We start from the raw sequence: 17,175 nt of genomic DNA, 5'->3' as shown, positions 1-17,175 counted from the left end.
CACCTGAGTGGACGAAAGCCTGTTTCAGACTAAAGTCCTCCAATTCCGCTAAAGAGATCGCTTGATGAAGCTGATCTAATTCCAGCCAGAACAGGTGAGTCTTAACGGGTCCGTCTGCAAGACCTTTAATAAAACAGTTACCTGTGTTTGTTCTTCAATTGAATCAGGTATCGTGTATGTGTATGTTGGGCAGAAGCTTTAATGTCACGCTTGACCTGCTTCAAATCCAGGAGCTCAGCTCAAGCCTTAGATTCAACACGTGGTAGCACAAATGTTTTTCTGAGCCGGGTCTTAAAGACCTCATACGATCAAAAGACTAACGGGTCGTGAAGCTTGAGCCCCAAGGCCCAAGATTTGGCACGTCCGTCTAAGTTGGGCATGCCAAATTTTACTTTCGTCGCATCATCATTGACGCGGCGAGATTCTATGGCGTCGTCTAATTTGACGAACTATCTTAAAGGGGGTTGTCTTCAACTGCCTTAATTAGAGATTTCTATCTTTAAACTTTCGGGTAGACGCGAAAGCGTCGCCCATTAGCAGCAGTTACATGGTGCTATCTCAACAGTTTCAATTGTTGATCACCTGTTTACTCAACACCTCCGCGTGTTGGGAGCCTTGCTGGTGAACAAAAGCTACTTTCTCTCTGGCCATGTCGAGTTCGCCGCATGCTGTTCATCTGTGTTCAGAGTGAACAGCATAGCGCCAACGTCTGGCCAGCCTTCGACTGAACTTATTCGTTCGATCGCTCTCCATTCAAGGTCACTCAAATGAGTAAATCTTTCACGAGTTGTGTGATAATCTTCTTGAGTTGCTTAAAAGCTCCCTCTTTCTTTATTCAACATATCCACGTTGGATGGAACGTGCGCAGGTCGCTGAACGGACTACGAAGTGCTACCAGGTGTAACGGGGCACCTTTCGCTCGTACTGGTAAGTACTAGTTGACCTTACACTGATTACAGTGAAGGTTAGGTGCCTCGAAACTTCACGTACACAAGAGTGCAGAGGAAGAATTCTAAGTATCTAAGGGCATTTAGCTACCGAAGGTAATTTAAAGGACTATAATTAGGGTACAGTAAAACTGTATTAATATATATTTAGTTTCCTACGTAACGATCTTCTTTCTACAGCTGAACTAATTATATTATTATCTATTTCAGTATGGCGCCTCCTTGCGCACCGCACCATCGTGTCGTATAACAATTGGCGGAGTTGATTTAGACTTAAATCAACCAATCAATAGAGCTTATGTCTTATTGCATCAGTAGTATCCAAATTGGAAATATTGAGACTATTTAAGTCAAAATTAGTAAAAATCATAATTTTGTACTTCTTTATTTATTTTCTCTCCGAGGAAATAATATTTATTTTTCCTCTTATACGAAATAATACTTATGTAACGGGACAACCCCGTTTTAAATATATCAAGTCCTACGTAACAATCTTCAATCTACTGTTGACTTTATTATTGCTCTAATAACAAACTATGTATGGCGGTGGCGTTGATTCATCAGAATTATCATCGTTTTACTTCAATATTACCGAATTTTGTAAATATTGGGAATGTTAAATTTGAAATCATACTTCTTAATTATAATATTTCATCACATAGTAGTTAATATTGATTATTCCTCTTATAGGTAATAAATAATATTATGGTGCGGATGCCCGACCTTTATTTATGTTAAAATTGTAACATACCTTACCCTATTCACCTCAATAAGGAATTCGCCACCAATCTATATCTGGTGACTGCAAGAGGTATACCCATAAATTTAAAGGTTAGATTTTTTCCCGTGATGTGTATTACACCACATGAATGGTTTAACAGCCACTAAAAACGACTCCAACAAGTCGCTGCTATAATAAGCTCTGAAACAGTCGAAATATGACGATTTTCTGCGTCTGTGCCGGTTTGTTACAGAAGACCTGACACGTCATAAATGGTACCATCCTCCAGAGTTGCAAAACATTGGCGAGTTAATGTCCTAACTTCTGTACGCGCGCATCGAGTAGTTATTCCAGTGTTTATATACAAGCACTCTATGGGGAAAGTTATCACCTCTTTTTAGGACCTAAAAAAGAGTTCAGACCCCCCCATCGTCGGATACGACGAGCTAAGATAGGCAGGGTGTAAGTAGAGAAGCATGTTCAAGGTCTATACGGAGCGAGCGGAACTCTTGCTCGAAGACTGCCGCGCTGGAGCAGGTCCATGGCTGCGTCTAGCGGCAAATCCGTCAAACGGCGGCGTGGACATCGAGCAGCAGGTTGACCGCAAACTGCAGCTTAGCGACGACGCGGCCGCCGTATCCATCCACGCAGTCTACGGCGTGTACACGCTGCTAAGCGGGCCGTACTTGGCGGTCGTGACGGACTCGCGCGTGGTCGGATCGGGTCCCAACAGCGAAAAGATCTATTGCATCCTCGAGCTGAAGCTGCTGCCCGTCAGCGCCGCCGTGCACCAAAGCTTCTTTAAGCACGCGAGTACTCGCGAGAAGCAGGACGAGCGCGAGTACTGCCGAATGCTGCAATCCGCGCTCGCGTCCCGCACATTCTACTTCAGCTACGACCTCGATCTGACTCTCTCGGCTCAGAAACGGGCGTCCGCGTCGTCGGCTGTGCAGCGCCCGTCGGCGCTCTATGCGCGTGCAGAGGAGGATTTCTTCTGGAACAAGCCCGTGATGGCCAAGTTCATTGAGTTGGAGCTGGGGGACTGGATCGTGCCCGTGATCTCGGGCTTTGTAAAGGTCATTAAAAAGTGCGCCGTCAATGGGCAGCGCTACGATATCTTGTTCTTCACCCGAAGGAGCTGGCGACGCGTCGGGACTCGCTTTAATGTCCGAGGAGTCGACAAGGATGGATGCGTCGCGAACTTTGCCGAGACGGAGATGCTGTTGATTAAGCCGTCTCGAGCCATGTGCTCGTACGTGCAAGTGCGAGGAAGCATCCCGCTCTATTGGGACCAATTGGTCACGCTCAAGTACATGCCACGCACGCGCTACGCGTTCTCAGGGCACGAGAGCGTCGTGGACTGGAACGAACTCGCGTTTCGCGCCCATATGGACAATTTGATTCAAAGGTACGGACACATTACGTGCGTGAATCTCATTGACAAGGCTGGCAAGAGCTCCACCGTGCGCGATCAGGCGCAGCTTGGATCGGCATTTGGCAAATACGCCAAGAAGTACAATACGCTATCGAAGTCTGGCGACGGATTGAGCTCGGTTGGCTCCTCGGCAGCGCTGTCCATGCCCATGTCTCCTGCACGGAATGTTCTATCGCCTCAGCAGAAGAGTACACCGAATGCGCTGCCTCCAGCCCTTGCAGGAAACGGTAGCAACGGAGTCGGAACATCTAGCACAGGAGGCTCTTTAGCAGGCTCTCCTACTAGTGCATCAATGGCTAGTAACAGCGACAAGGTCCCTGGGTCAGTAGGATCCGCTACGCTGCAAGCATTAATGTCCCTTCCGGCTCGGATACATCCCCCGCCGAGTATTCCCGTGTCGTTAGCGCCGACGTCGATTTCGCAGCTCTTTGCAGAGCCTGTGGCCTACGTGTGGTTTGACTTTCACCACGAGTGCCGCAAGATGGCGTGGCACAACTTGTCCAAGCTCCTGACGGAGGTCGAGGAGCAGTTTACGCAGTACGGCTGGTTCGAGTGTGACGGGGAAGGACGACTGCTCTCGCGCCAGCGCGGCGTCTTTCGCGTCAATTGTATGGACAATCTGGACCGCACGAACGTCGTCATGAGCCTTTTCGCGCGGCGTACGATGCTCATGGCGCTGCAGCTTTATCCGTTTGATGTCGTAAAAGACGACAACGGCAACAGTGTGCTGGACTCGCCTTACGAAAGTTTCGAAGTCGTGTTCAAGAACGCGTGGGCGGACAACGCCGACTACGTGAGCAGGATGTACGCCGGCACAGGAGCGCTCAAGACGGACTTTACGCGTACAGGCCGACGGACCCTCGCAGGGGCCTTGCAAGACGGGGTTAATTCGATCACTCGGTATTATCTCAACAACTTCTCGGATGGCATTCGTCAGGACGCGTTTGACCTGCTGGTCGGGAATTTTGCTCCGGATAAGCGCGATGAATCGCCTTTTACTTTCCAGCAACAGCACAGTCTTGTGCATTTGATGCTGGAGGTCGCGCTTGCTACCTGTGCGATTGTCACGGTGTCGCTGAGCACACGTCCGGAGTTGCCCGTGGCCACGCGTGTGCGCGACGGCGTGATTGCCGCCGTAGTGCTTTTTTTCGTGACGGGATACGTTATCATGAAGAAGGGCACATTTCGTTCCATTGGGCGTCGATATGTCTGCAAACCTGCGTTTAGCTCAAGTGGATACATTCGCCGCAAAACCTCGTAGGGCTGGTTACAGGGTACATTGGCACAAGACGTAAAAAAGAGAACAAATTAACAAAGTACTTTTTCTTACATCGTGAATCAACGTTTACCAATTGCCTAATTCGTACCATAGCCGTCGGTACATAGATACATGTAGCCAATCCCAGCGTCGTCATCATCCAACCAATCGTCGAAACGGTGTCAAGCTTCGAAGCGATGGCAACGACAGCAGTGGCGATGAATTTTCCACGTGGTAAGAAGCCCCAAGCTTTGAACGAAAAAGTGGGCGAATCCGTGAATCCTGTGAGTGAAGCGCTATTCGGTAAGCGCGGGCTGGCTGCTGTCAATGACGAGCAGCCAAAGAAAAAGGCGAAGAGTTCCGCTGCTGCCAAGAGCACTTCTGTCAGCGCCAAGGATAACAGCAAGGCTGCGAAGGCCGTGGTGTTAAGCTTCAAAACGCTGCACAAAGGCATGTTACTACTCGGCTGCGTGCGTCAGATCACGGACGGCCAGGATTTAATGATCAGTTTGCCGAATAAACTAAACGGCACGGTTGCTCTAAGCGAGTGCTCGGATGAGTTCTACGAGTTTATTGAGTCCCAGAAAAATGCACTTAAGACACAGCAAGAGAATTCAAATGATGAACAATTGCCATTACTGAGTACTATCTTTACAGTTGGCCAGTTCGTGCCTTGCGTCGTGCTGGCCACGGCAAAGGCTGACAAACACAAAAAAATCTACCTTTCGCTTCGCACCTCACGACTTCATGCCGAGCTCAGCCCCAGTAGCCTTACCAAAGGTGCTTCGCTACATGCCACTGTGTCGTCCGTAGAGGACCACGGCGCGATAATGAACGTAGGCATTCGTGGAATGCTTGCGTTTGTACCCCGCAAAGACCTCACGACTCCCGTGCACAAGGGTCAAAACTTGCTGGTAAACGTTCAATCTATCAACACTCACACAAATACGGCCACGGTGACCACAGACCGCAGCCAAGTCGTCAAGGCCGTTACGCGCGGCGACGCGTTCGCATTGAAGCAGCTAATTCCGGGCATGCTGCTGAATGTTCGTGTCGACGAAATTCTCGAGAACGGACTCAGCGTGACATTCCTCACGTTTTTCACCGCCACTGTCGAGGAGAATCACATGAGTCTGCCGTGCGAACGTGGCTGGCAAGAATTGTACCGTAGAGGACTAAAAGCCCGTGCGCGTATTGTAAGTATCGATGCTACCACGAAACAAATCACGCTGTCCATGGCCCCTCATGTCGTTCACTTGCAAGTCCCCGAGTCTTTATATTCAATAGGTGACATCATTGAAAACGCCTCGATTGAACGCATTGATGCCGGCATCGGGATGCTCTTGTCGCTCAAAAGCAAGGACGAAGACGTCACGATGGAGGGTGGTAGTGTCAAGAAAAGCGCGACATCGCATCTCAGTTGGAAAGATTTTGTGCCTGGATATGTGCACATTTCCAAGGTTTCAGACAAGCGCGTCGACAAGCTTGAGAAGAAATTTAAAGTCGGTTCCACTATCAAGTGCCGTGTCTTGGGCTTTTCACCCTTTGATGCAGTAGCAAGCGTGACCTGCGCGGATCATGCGATATCTCAGATCGTGCTGCGTCATAAAGACTTGGTTCCTGGCACCACGGTGCACGGTAAAATCTTGTCAGTCGAGTCTTGGGGCATGCTTTTGGAGATAAGTGAAGGTGTCCGTGGTTTGGTCACTCCACAACACATCCCCGGATTTTTGCTGAGCAAGAAGAAGAACAATAGCAAGTATAAAGTTGGCAAAAGCGCAACTGCGCGCGTGCTGCATGTGGATATCGACGCCAACAAGACGTTCCTGACAATGAAGTCAGCCTTGCTTTCGTCAGACTTGCCCGTCTTGAGCTCATTCGAGGAAGCTTCGATGGGCCAAATTGCCCACGGATTCATTACTAAAATCGGCGAGTACGGTGTAATTGTCACGTTTTACAACAATGTGTACGGACTTGTTCCCGTGGCTGTACTCCAGCAGGCGGGCATTACGAATTTGGAAGAAGCATATGTTGTAGGCCAGGTAGTGAAGGCGCGCGTGACGCGTTGTGACGCAACCAGGAGACGATTGATGCTCTCTTTTGACACGACAACAAACAGCTCGTTTAACCAAATTACCGCCGCTCCGGACTCAGTGGGGACCTTGGTTGGAAAAACGATTACGAATGTCAAAGTCACGGGAGTTGAGACGACGCGCCTGCGAGTGCAGACAAACGATCAATTGGAAGGGATACTCCCCTTTGTGCACTTGACCGATTTCCCGAGGAATACGTTGCTTGTGGACGAGATCGTGCAACGATTTCAGGCTGGTGACGAGATCACGGAGCCGCTGCTCGTTGTCTCTCAGGAGTCGGACGGCACGCTTATGCTCTCGAAAAAGCCGCTGCTGCTTGAATACGCCTTGCGCAAGACCGTATTACCGCGTACTTTTGAAGACGTGCAGGANTCCGGAGGAGAAGGCGTGAGCGAACGCCGCTCTTTTTCCTCCTCCTCTGATTGAGAGTGACTTTCAAAGTCCACCATTCCCTCATCGTCGAGGAAGGTGCTCAGAGTCTGTGACTCACGCTTGATTGTCATTAGACAAAGGAATGGAAAACACAACCAAACGGTTAGCTGTTTAGGTTCCAACCTCAAAGAGGAAATGAAGCGAATGTTGTCACTCGGTGTCAACAGTCTGATGGGGGAGGGTGTAATGGGGCACACATCGGTTGGAGAACCGTTGTTGTGGTACATTTACTTTATGGGTAAAATACCCTTTTATCTAATTTTTAAATAGTTAGTTACTTAAATTCCATTTATTATGGGTAATAAATGTGGTCGCCGCCAGATATAAATCTGGCGGCCAAAATCTATTTGTATTAGCTAGGATAAGGTTTTTAGCTTTAAATAATTAATTAAAGTTCGGTTTCCCTTTCGATCTTAAAGCGTTAAGTGTCTTGGGCACTTGTTGCCACTTGGTTCTACGAACCCCTGAATCCCTTGAACTAGGATTCCTTAAGCTTTTATAGCTTGTACGACTCCCTGAGTTGTTAAACCCATTAGTTCAATAGAACTAAGTGACTCTCTGAGTCTGAAAGTCTTCCTCTGACTTTAGGAGCGAGGTAGCTCCGCTACATGAACCACACCCGAGTGCTGGTCTAATTACTTTATTCAAGTGATTGACCCATCCGTTTAAGTACACCAAGTGTAATTAATGGGGACTGTGTTACATTAGGGCAACTTTAGCCCGTTACATAGGGTGTCATGGGGCACGCTTCGGTAGGAGAACCGTTGTTGTGGCACATTTACTGAATGGGTAAAATACCCTTTTGTTCTATTTTAAAAAAGGTAAAATCATTAAAGATCCATTTATTACGGGTAATATATGTTGCAGCCATATGTGGCAGCCACCAAATATAAATCTGGTGCCGAAATCTTTGTTAACTTAGTTGGGTAACCTTTTAGATTTAAATATTCAAATTACCTCAGTTCGTCTTTAATTTAAAGCGTCTAATGCCTTCCTAAGGCTTGCGCATTGGTCTGTGAGAAATAGAAGCCTTTCTAAGGTCTGGACTTTCGGGCACGAGTTGCCACTTGATTCCACGAGCCCCTGAATCCCTTGAGCTAGGATTTACTGAGCTCTACGAGCTTGTACAGCTCACTGAGTTGTTAAACCTGCTAATTTTACAGAATTAAGAGACTCTCTGAGTCTATAAGTCTTCCTCTGACTTAAGGAGCGAGGTAGCTCCGCTACACCTCTGCTACAAAATCATTACCGATGTTGAGACTCACGTTCAATAGCAGATTAAATATTTATTGAATTACACAAAAATCTATAATTCAGTATCGGTTTACAAAGTTGAAAGGGAGAAGTTCATTTTTAGATGTTAATTATCTAATTTAATGATGATTACTTGCTTAATTAGTAATTTGATTTTAAAATATAATGTTTGAGGAGTGTTTACTTTTTTGCGTTTTAAGGAAATCAAAACTTGAAGTCAATTTTCTTTTTCGTGACTTATCCTTCCTTGCTCGCATTTATACAGATTTCTGTTGATGCTCTGGGAAAAATAAAGAAAAATCGAAAAACGGTGCCGTAGATTTGCTGTGAAACACTTTCCTTCAGTTCAGGAATCGCAAAGGTCACTACAGCGGAGCAAAGGCAAGCTGTAATCAGTATGATCAGAAAAGCCATGAACAGTACAAATGTAGCCAACGTATCATCGAATTGGCGTTTCTCTGTCTAAGCGAAGTTTATAAAGGCGATGAAATGGTACTTGAGTATCATACAAAGTGTCCTAGTGATTGCCCATACGATTCTTCATATGTCAATCATGACAAGCCCTTCACGGCCGAACGTAGATCAGACAAAGATATATGACTTTTCTGCATCCTGTGAGTCTACAGATGAGGACGGAGCTCGCCAACAGCGCTTAAAGAAGCGAAGTATCCACTTGCGTAACGTCGCTTCTTTCTTACCTTCCGTAAACGACGAGTGGGATTGCTTTATGTAGTCGAGCACAGCTTTCACATCTGTGCCTATGCGACAAAATGCATTACAATCATTTAGTAATAAACACAGAGTTATAACCGGAATCAAATGACCTTGGCCTTGCTGGTGACGCTTGCTAACCCACGTGAGTAGTTCGTCCTCAAACGAGCAGCTACTACGCCGCCCTCCTCCAGCTAAGCGAAATCGTTTCCTCTCGGATGTGACGAGTTTGTCCCGAATACTTTTCCAATAATGTAAGCCGTTAGAGTTCTTGAGTCCTAATTCTGCAGTCACTTGCGCGACGCTCTTGCCTTCATCCAGCATCGTCACCGCCCGTAGCTTGAATTCATTTGAGAAAAGCATGTACCGCCCCGAACACGAGCGACGCTTGCCTGAGTACTGAATTAAAGATGCAGAATCTGCTGCATATTGAGCCCTCATAATCTCAGATTCTTCGCTCACAGGCTTAGACGGAGGCAATAGCAGAGGCAGCACACTCGCCGTCATCACATCCGATAACGGCATCGTCAAGTCCTCATGCGTCTCGGCTAACGATATTGGCATCACGACGTTCTCGTGCATTTCCGTTGTAATCACTGGCGTCTCCATATTTACGTGTATAGTCATTTGTGCTGCGGGCTCTACAATTGGCTCCGAGGCACTTAACGAATTGGGACGAATGTGCTTCCTCAAGAATCTAGATAGCCAAACTTTAAGCGCTGCCGTGGTCTTGGCGGCCGCAAAGCCTGGGTATTTCTCGAATACGTGATCAATGATATCCTGCCGTGTAAGCGGTGCGTCTTTATGGGTAAACATCCATTGCAACAAGCCTTTCTCATCGTGAAAGGTTGCTCGTGGCCTGCTGCTTGTCGTCTCGCCAGTTTCAGAATCGTCCGTTCGCTGGTCGCTTAGCTGCTGTCTATCGCTCTCGTGCTTCCAGTACAGAAGTGTAAGCTTACTTTTAAGTACAAACTTCGAGGCTGTATCCGGCATGACGTCGATGATGTCAAGTTGCTCAATAGTGCGTGCTGCGACGTCCGCAGTCTTGCCGCTGGACATGTCTTCGTGTTGTGCCAGAAAGAGCGAGAGCCACGCAAAGAGCAGCGGTATGTCGTTTAAAAGCTCAGGGTGGCGCGTTTCAAAGTAGTAGAGGGCCTCATCAGCCAGAGCCACCGCATTCGAGCATTGCAACCACTGCAGAAGCTCTGTCGCGTAGCGCTCTAAGTGGAGAGCCGTCGTGGCGACATTCACGGAGTGATTTGACGAAGTCGTCAAATCTGAGACTGCGAGAAGCGTGACGGGTGACTCGGATATGTCGGAGCTACAGGTAAGTACAGGATTAGAGGAGCACGAAAGGTTGTCGCTAGGCGTCATGGTGGTCAGGTGGGTGGAGTACTAGAGCGAGATTTCCAAAAGAGCGATGCTCTTTAATTGTAGTATGAGATCTTGAAAGGACGCCGTCTATTGAGCGTCACCGGCAGAGCAATTAAAGCGCATTGTAGGCTTACCAAACTAAATGTAGCTTAAATAATACTACTCTTGCTTGTGCTAAGGATTCAAGCGTGGCGCCCATGGGCAACGTGCTAATAAAGCTGGACGTTCAGTGGTGCGAGTGTGACATGGGCGTGAAGAGTAGCTTTGTACATTTACGACGTCCAGTTGTTATTTTAGTAATTGTGGAACAAAAACATCGCGTTTCGAGTGTCTGCAGTATCATTAGCGCACAGATTAAGCATTGTGGACCTTGTTAATCTCTTACAATGATGAGCTGCGGCCAGGACTTCGTCTACCACCACGAGAGTCAACAAGCTAATTTGATGCGTATTCCTCGGCTTCCTTGCTTTTTTTAACATCAAGCATGGCTATGGCCAAGTCGCCTGCACGGAGGCGCTCTCTGCTCAGCACTTTAATGGTCATGACTGCAGAATTTAAAATGATTTTGCTGATAAGGAAGGCGGATGAAAGCGCTGGGGCAGAGCACTTGAATAAAGCTATAGGCGCTACGGACGCGCGTGGTGCGAAGAGTGACGAAGACGTCGCCACAAGTGTACTTTAAAAGCAAGCTAAGAAACCCTTGACAGAGATATGTGCGTCTTGGCATTGCTATCCGCACGCTACTGGAAGCAGAGGGTAGGCACTATACAACCATTTGTCGACTATGGAAGGCAAAGAGGGCTTGCCTGACAAGATACAGAGTGTGAACCAAGCGACGAGAATTCGAGACAATAATGGAATCAATGCAACTACATAAGTACTCAGCGGCGCTAGTATTAATTTTATCTGGTCCCGTCTCTAATAGAGCAACTTTGAAACGCGGCTTTGCTCTATAGCTCCGAAAACGAGCGGATCGTGTGGAAATGGTGAGACTCTGGCAGCGGCTTGTTACCTGGACGCACAGACAGCACAGTGTCAAGTCCAGCTGCTTCTGCGGCCTGCGCCTCTTCAATCACGTCGGTGACAAAAAGCACATCTTTGGCGCTGTCAACGCCAAGACTCTGAATGATTTCCTTATAGCTGTTAGCTTCGCGCTTCTGACCAACTTTTGTGTCAAAATACACGGTCACGTACTCGCGCAAATCGCCCTTGTCCGAGTATTGAAATAGCAATTTCTGCGCCTGACGTGAGCCCGAGGAATAAATACCCACACGAATTCCACGGGAGCGCAGGCGATCGAGACATGGGGGCACATCGTCGTATACCAGCGCCTTGAGTTCACCACTTTGATAACCCTGAAGCCACATGTGACCTTGCAATTGCTTAAGTGACCCGACTTTACGGTCATTCTTGACATTCCACTTCACATATGCAGCAAGTGACTGAATGAGGTGCTCCATATTCTCATAATCTCCAAGTGCAGGCGAGTCCACTCCATCAGCTCGATCCTGTTTATACTGAGCCATAAGAGCCGCCACATCAGCCTTCGTGTCTGGTGTTTCTAGCGTTTTCTGCAAAAATCGAACAACATTGTTCGTCACGTACGGAAACAGAACATCGTGAACAAATGTGATGGGTGTTGTGGTCCCTTCAATGTCTAGCAACACGACTTTGTGCTGCTCTGCTATGCTGAGCTGTCTGTCACTTGCTTTGTCCTTGTCGGTCGTTAAAGCTGAAACTGGAGGAACCGAGTAATCCAAGCCCAATTTGTACATCTCGATCGCTACTTTAAAAAGATAGTGCAAGCATTCGGCATGGCGCTTGGCCGACTCCCATGAATCACCCCAAACGAATAGACCATGACGACGAACCAGCACAGCCGACGTGTGAGGGTACGCTTCGATGGTTCGCGCAATCGGCTCAGCGAGGTCAGACTCCTTAAGAGCATTGTCGATCACGGGTACTACTAGCGTGTCCGCATATGTCAGGCCTGTCATGCCCTTAATCATCTCCTGATGCGATATGCGAAACTCGCTCTTCCCATCGCAGATGGCTGCCACCAAGTTGCACATTATCCCATGGCTATGCAATACGACAGCAGCATTACAAGTCTTGTGCGCATGAAGGAATAGCGGTGCGCAGTCTGAGAGCTTTAATGTTTTCTTGCCTGAATTGAAATCTGGGCTCGAGAGAATGTTTCCGTCAAGATCGAGTGCGAATAAATCTTCTGGCTGTAGACGCTCCTTAGGGACACCCGACGGAGTAACAAAGACGCGCTCGCCATGGCGAAGACTCATGGCTCCACCAGTACCAGTCAACCACTCTGTGGAGTAGTACAGACGACACAGCTCGCAAATAAGTTTGCGACAATCAGTTGTGTTTACTAATGTCGAGTGGCTAGCGGCGTCCACCGCACCAATGAAGCGAGGCTTCAAAGTGGGCACACCGGGGCCGCTTTGAACGAGCTGGGCGGTCTTTCCTGGAATTGGCACAAAACGGCGTAACGTGCGCATACCCAGCGTGACCTTCATTCCTTTATCCAGCATGCAACGCACCCAGCAATCGGCCGAATCGCGAACGTACAGATACAAACACCCCTTCACGACCTGGTACACGATGTCAGCAGTGCCAGAGTGCTCCGTCTGCAGGGCTTCGTAGGTATTCAAGTCCACAACCAATCCCTGCTCTTGATCCGAACAGATGACGATGGAAGCACCAATTTGACGGAGAATGGCAAGACTTGCGCGGTCCGAGGCGAGATATGTTGGTTGCAAAGCAAGCTCCAACCGTAAATCCTTCGTTAGAGAACAAAAAAGGCAGATAAGGTCAGAATTGCATTCGTTTATTCGGTATCAACGCTATTGCTGCTTGCGTACGCACGGCCATTGCTATCGTCGAGGTTGGAATGAATTAGGCAGCGCCTGTTTAAATCAATAATAAAGTTACATCGACCACTAATTCCAAAAACGCGTTTTTGAGACTCATAAAAACACGGGATTGCCCGTTCAGAAACGACGGTACAGCTAAAATATTCGATTTTACGTTCACATCGTCCCCAGCATATTAAATCATGGAAGTAGTTGCCTCATCTGGTGCGCCACCAAGCAGCGCCACAGGCCATTTGAACCCATCACTCGAAGGCACCAACGGCGTGCGCGGAGTCTGCGCAGGCTCGCTGATCATGTCAACATCACTATTCGGATTCTTACGCAGATATTTGCGCGCTCGCCATACACGACAATGCGACTTCCATCGAATCTTGACGGCGTCTTCGGTTCGGCCCGGCAGCATCGCGGCAATTACCGACCAGCGGTTTCCAAGACGCGCTTGCGCTTCCAGTATCAACCGGTCTTCTTCAGGAGTGTATGCTCCGCGAACAATCTGCGGATCCAGGTGATTGTGCCACCGTTCACGACACTGCTTTGACGTTCGGCCAGGTATTTTCGAGGCCACATCGCCCCAATTCTTTTGCTCTGTTGCAACGAGACGCCGAAGCATTTCATCCTCGTGTGGAGACCAGTGACCTTTTACCAGCCCTGGCGCCAACACTTTAGTCCATCTTTGCAAACATTGCGTATGGTTTCTTCCAGGCACTTGAGCAGCAATAGCCTTCCAATTTTTTTCACGATGGTTTTCGACAGCAGTTCGCAATGCATCGTCCTCTTCTTTAGTCCATCGACGGGGAGTTGCTTTACGAGTTACAGGAGTGTTGGGAGTACCGGGCACGGAAATTGGACCCAAGGGGACTAGCCCATACGTGTCTGCAGCAGCCGCAGCTGTGCAGGCAGCAGCACGAGCCGCGGCAACTTCTGCGTCGCATCGTACACTAAGCTGCTTTGACGTAATGCTTTTGCGCTTGACGGGCGATGCTGAAGTCGTTCGCTTCGTAAGCGGAGCATCAGCGTTCACAGCTTTGTTGGAAGGTAGCGCCGGAAAGGATGAGTAATACACAGGAGTAAGGGATGCTGGGGAAGTGTCTGGTCGAACAGCACAAGAGCCCTTGGAAACGCGTTGTTCCATGATAATCATAGGGTTCTGATACTCTTTATCCGAGATCCCTCGCACCAAGCGCTCATCTGGGTCCGTCACGCTCGATGGGGATGCCAATGGTGCCAAAAGTCTGCGCGCAAACAGACTCGGGAGTGATGACGGGGTGGGAGGCGATCGCACAGTCCCTGTGGTAAAAAGTTCTGGCGGTTGAAAGTGAAGGCTGGCATGTTGTGGCATTGGTGCAGTTATGGTCAGCGGTGGTCCCGGCACAAAGGAAGGGAACGAGGCTTGAGGGGCAGAGACCGATGGTTTTGGCCCTGCCGGCGGCCGCGCAGACGATGTCGACGTTGTAGATCGAAGTCCTGTAAGTGCCTGTGCTGCCTCAGCCTCGTGGAGGCCGGAATCCTGTGCAACCTTCAGTCCGTCTGCAATAACTTCAGTAGCTGGCGCAGCGATGAATGCTTGGTCTTCCTTTTTTACAGTCACGGCCAAGACTGGCGTGGCGTCAGCGGCCAAAGAATTCTGAGACTCCAGCAAGATCTGAGTGGCCTGATGCAGTGTGGTCAGAATCATCTCCTCCTCTCTCGTATTGTTTGTAATAATTATCTTGCGAATGGCCACCGCAGTGCCGTGCACATCTTTTCGCTTTAACGCCGCGGCCATCTCGACCGCTGATCGAAACTGCTGCTGCATGGCCTTAAGCCACGCACTCGTGGCTCCTCCCAGAGCTGCTTGGTCTAATGCACGCTGTATCAGCATCTGCGCTACTTCTATAGGAAGCGCTGTATCGAGCGAGATAAAAAAGGTCAGTCTTTAGTTCGCACATTGCAACAATCCGAAGCAACGTACCCATTTCATTAGCACCGCTGTGCGACTCACGTACGTGGGTTAACAAGTGATCCAGCGTGGATGCGCCAAAGCCGCAGAGCGAGCAATGCGCGGATGATCCGCAGGCATCGCGTGCGGCGGCGGAGGCACGGAAAGCGGCGGGCGCGTCGCTATCGGCCTTCCGCTTTTTGGCTGCTCGAAGTTGCTTAGCAATCCCCGCTACGGCGGTGGGGGGCAACTGGGATTGCGCCGACGCCATCAGATTACTTTGCTCTACACTCGCTTTTTAGTGACGACAAGTGAAGCTCTGCAGGAGCCGGTAGCTCTCTTTGTTCTGACTTCTCGCGAAAATCTCGCACTGAAACTTTAGCAGCCACTGGTTCCTCGTTTTTACTCACCCTGCAAGTTATATTTAGTAAAATTAAGTAAGAGCTTAATAAACACGAGATGCGATCCGACCCGAACGAAGGAGGTTCTATCTATAAGAGACCTTGGAAAGATGCAACGGCTACTGCCATAAATTAGGTGTCAATGTGAGATGGCGAAGTGCTTTGTGCCGATGTCGCGTGCTCTTGGCAAGGCTAACTCGCATTTATATGTCGAAGCGAGCTCTAAATAATTCATCTACGGAAAATTCTGGTAAATTTGACGGAGACACAGTAAGAAATAGAAAGTACTTCTTAAATTAGCTAGAGTCACCATATGTGCAGCGCCGGACCATGCTTTTCCGACTCTGATTCTAAACCGTATGTATGATAGGTTTTAATGCTACGTAGCCATTAGGACCGCTTTCTCGTGCTGCTCCAGCGTTTGAATAAGTTGTCGGTTTGCACAATTACAAACTAGTAAGCTGTACGCATCATGAACGAGTACGTGCTAATAAAGCTACTGGAACCAGCGTGTATTTCATTCTAAAAACCTTTTCTTTTTGGCAGCTGTTTCATCTAAGTAGCGATGCCGTGGCTATTCAGGCACGAGTCTCCAATCATACAAAATGGGTCGCCTGGCGATAGTATGCGGTATTCGCTCGCCCTATGGCAGCAATAAGTCCATTGCTCATGTCAAGCTTATATATCTATTACGGAATTGGTCTTCTTAGGTCACCATTTTTCGCAGCCATATGATTAAACAGCGCAAATTATGTTTTGCACATGATGCATAAAGTTGCCTCCTATTGTTGAATTGAAGTTCCTACGGCTTAGCATATCTGCTTCCTGCTCGATGTAGCTAAGCAAATTAAGTCGTTATCTCAAGGCGATTTTATGGGTTGTTTGTGGAATTTGTGAGTTACCAATAACAATGATTTGCGCATTCCAGTGCGAGACCCGTGCTGTGCGTGTAACGGGGTGTATCGTTACATGAAATTAACACTTAAAGGTTGTTAATTAACATATTACTAAAAGGTAGATAATATTTGGAGGATATTACTTTATATAGTAATGTTCAGGATTCTTGTCCATAAATAGGTATAGACCATTATATCTATTTATTCCGCAGACTAATCTGTTACGGGCTAAAGTTGCCCTAATGTTACACAGTCCCCGTAAAGTACATTTGGTGTATTTAAGGGGATGGTCAATTACTAAATAATAGTAATTAGACCCAACACTCGGGTGTGGTGCACATTTGTGACCAACCCTTGTGGATGTGATGCACATGGGTGCATTCACATTAGGAGGGATGACGCCCAGCGTCATCCATGATGACGGCTAGCGTCATCAGTTACGCGAGGTATCTATAAAGATACGCTCGCAATACATATTAAATGATATCTATAGAGATATCATTTTAATTGGTAAAAATAGGTATTTGTATTTAATTCTATTAAATATAAATCAGTCTGAAAAACTACTCTCTACTTGGTAAGTGCGCACGAGGAGCCGGATTACCGCTCCCGTGACGACACTTTACTAGAGTACTTCGTACGTTGGGTGAGGTCGCTAATGCACTTACCACAACTACCTCGCTGCACGCAAGAGAAGCTGGTTTAACCGCTTCCTCCCGCTGTGCTAGGGTGTGTGTCTAAGTCGCCTACAAGTTATCAGAATGATTTATATTTAATCGCATTAAATATAAATACCTATTTTTACCAATCAAAAATGTCATCACTGTAGATAACACTAATATGTATT

At 48.0% G+C, this 17,175-nt stretch overlaps 5 protein-coding genes across 5 annotated transcripts; 2 read left to right on the top strand and 3 right to left on the bottom strand.

Annotated features, from left to right (window-relative positions):
• Window positions 1–2,144: 2,144 nt before the first annotated feature.
• Window positions 2,145–4,364, top strand: CCR75_005313 (uncharacterized protein; the record flags this gene model as incomplete). The annotated part of the gene is made up of 1 exon (XM_067963395.1): window positions 2,145–4,364. One exon carries the CDS (start codon window positions 2,145–2,147, stop codon window positions 4,362–4,364), a length of 2,220 nt encoding a protein of 739 aa, XP_067817249.1.
• Window positions 4,365–8,273: 3,909 nt separating this feature from the next.
• Window positions 8,274–10,225, bottom strand: CCR75_005312 (uncharacterized protein; the record flags this gene model as incomplete). Its single annotated transcript, XM_067963394.1, has 2 exons — window positions 8,274–8,898; window positions 8,965–10,225. 2 exons carry the CDS (start codon window positions 10,223–10,225, stop codon window positions 8,723–8,725), a joined length of 1,437 nt encoding a protein of 478 aa, XP_067817248.1. The 3' UTR covers window positions 8,274–8,722.
• Window positions 10,226–10,709: 484 nt separating this feature from the next.
• On the top strand, window positions 10,710–10,907 carry CCR75_005311 (uncharacterized protein; the record flags this gene model as incomplete). The annotated part of the gene is made up of 1 exon (XM_067963393.1): window positions 10,710–10,907. One exon carries the CDS (start codon window positions 10,710–10,712, stop codon window positions 10,905–10,907), a length of 198 nt encoding a protein of 65 aa, XP_067817247.1.
• A 268-nt stretch (window positions 10,908–11,175) lies between these two features.
• On the bottom strand, window positions 11,176–13,111 carry CCR75_005310 (uncharacterized protein; the record flags this gene model as incomplete). Its single annotated transcript, XM_067963392.1, has 2 exons — window positions 11,176–13,020; window positions 13,106–13,111. The coding sequence occupies 2 exons, from the start codon at window positions 13,109–13,111 to the stop codon at window positions 11,176–11,178; spliced, it is 1,851 nt and encodes a 616-aa protein (XP_067817246.1).
• Window positions 13,112–13,288: 177 nt separating this feature from the next.
• CCR75_005309 (uncharacterized protein) lies at window positions 13,289–15,341 on the bottom strand (the record flags this gene model as incomplete). Its single annotated transcript, XM_067963391.1, has 2 exons — window positions 15,065–15,341; window positions 13,289–14,997 (listed from the first exon to the last, which is right to left on the bottom strand). Exons 1-2 carry the CDS (start codon window positions 15,300–15,302, stop codon window positions 13,289–13,291), a joined length of 1,947 nt encoding a protein of 648 aa, XP_067817368.1. The 5' UTR covers window positions 15,303–15,341.
• Between the last annotated feature and the right edge of the window lie 1,834 nt (window positions 15,342–17,175).

Source organism: Bremia lactucae, linkage group LG11 (genome assembly GCF_004359215.1).
Source record: "Bremia lactucae strain SF5 linkage group LG11, whole genome shotgun sequence".
Lineage (NCBI taxonomy): Eukaryota > Oomycota > Peronosporomycetes > Peronosporales > Peronosporaceae > Bremia > Bremia lactucae.
This window is presented reverse-complemented; position numbering and strand designations above follow the sequence as displayed.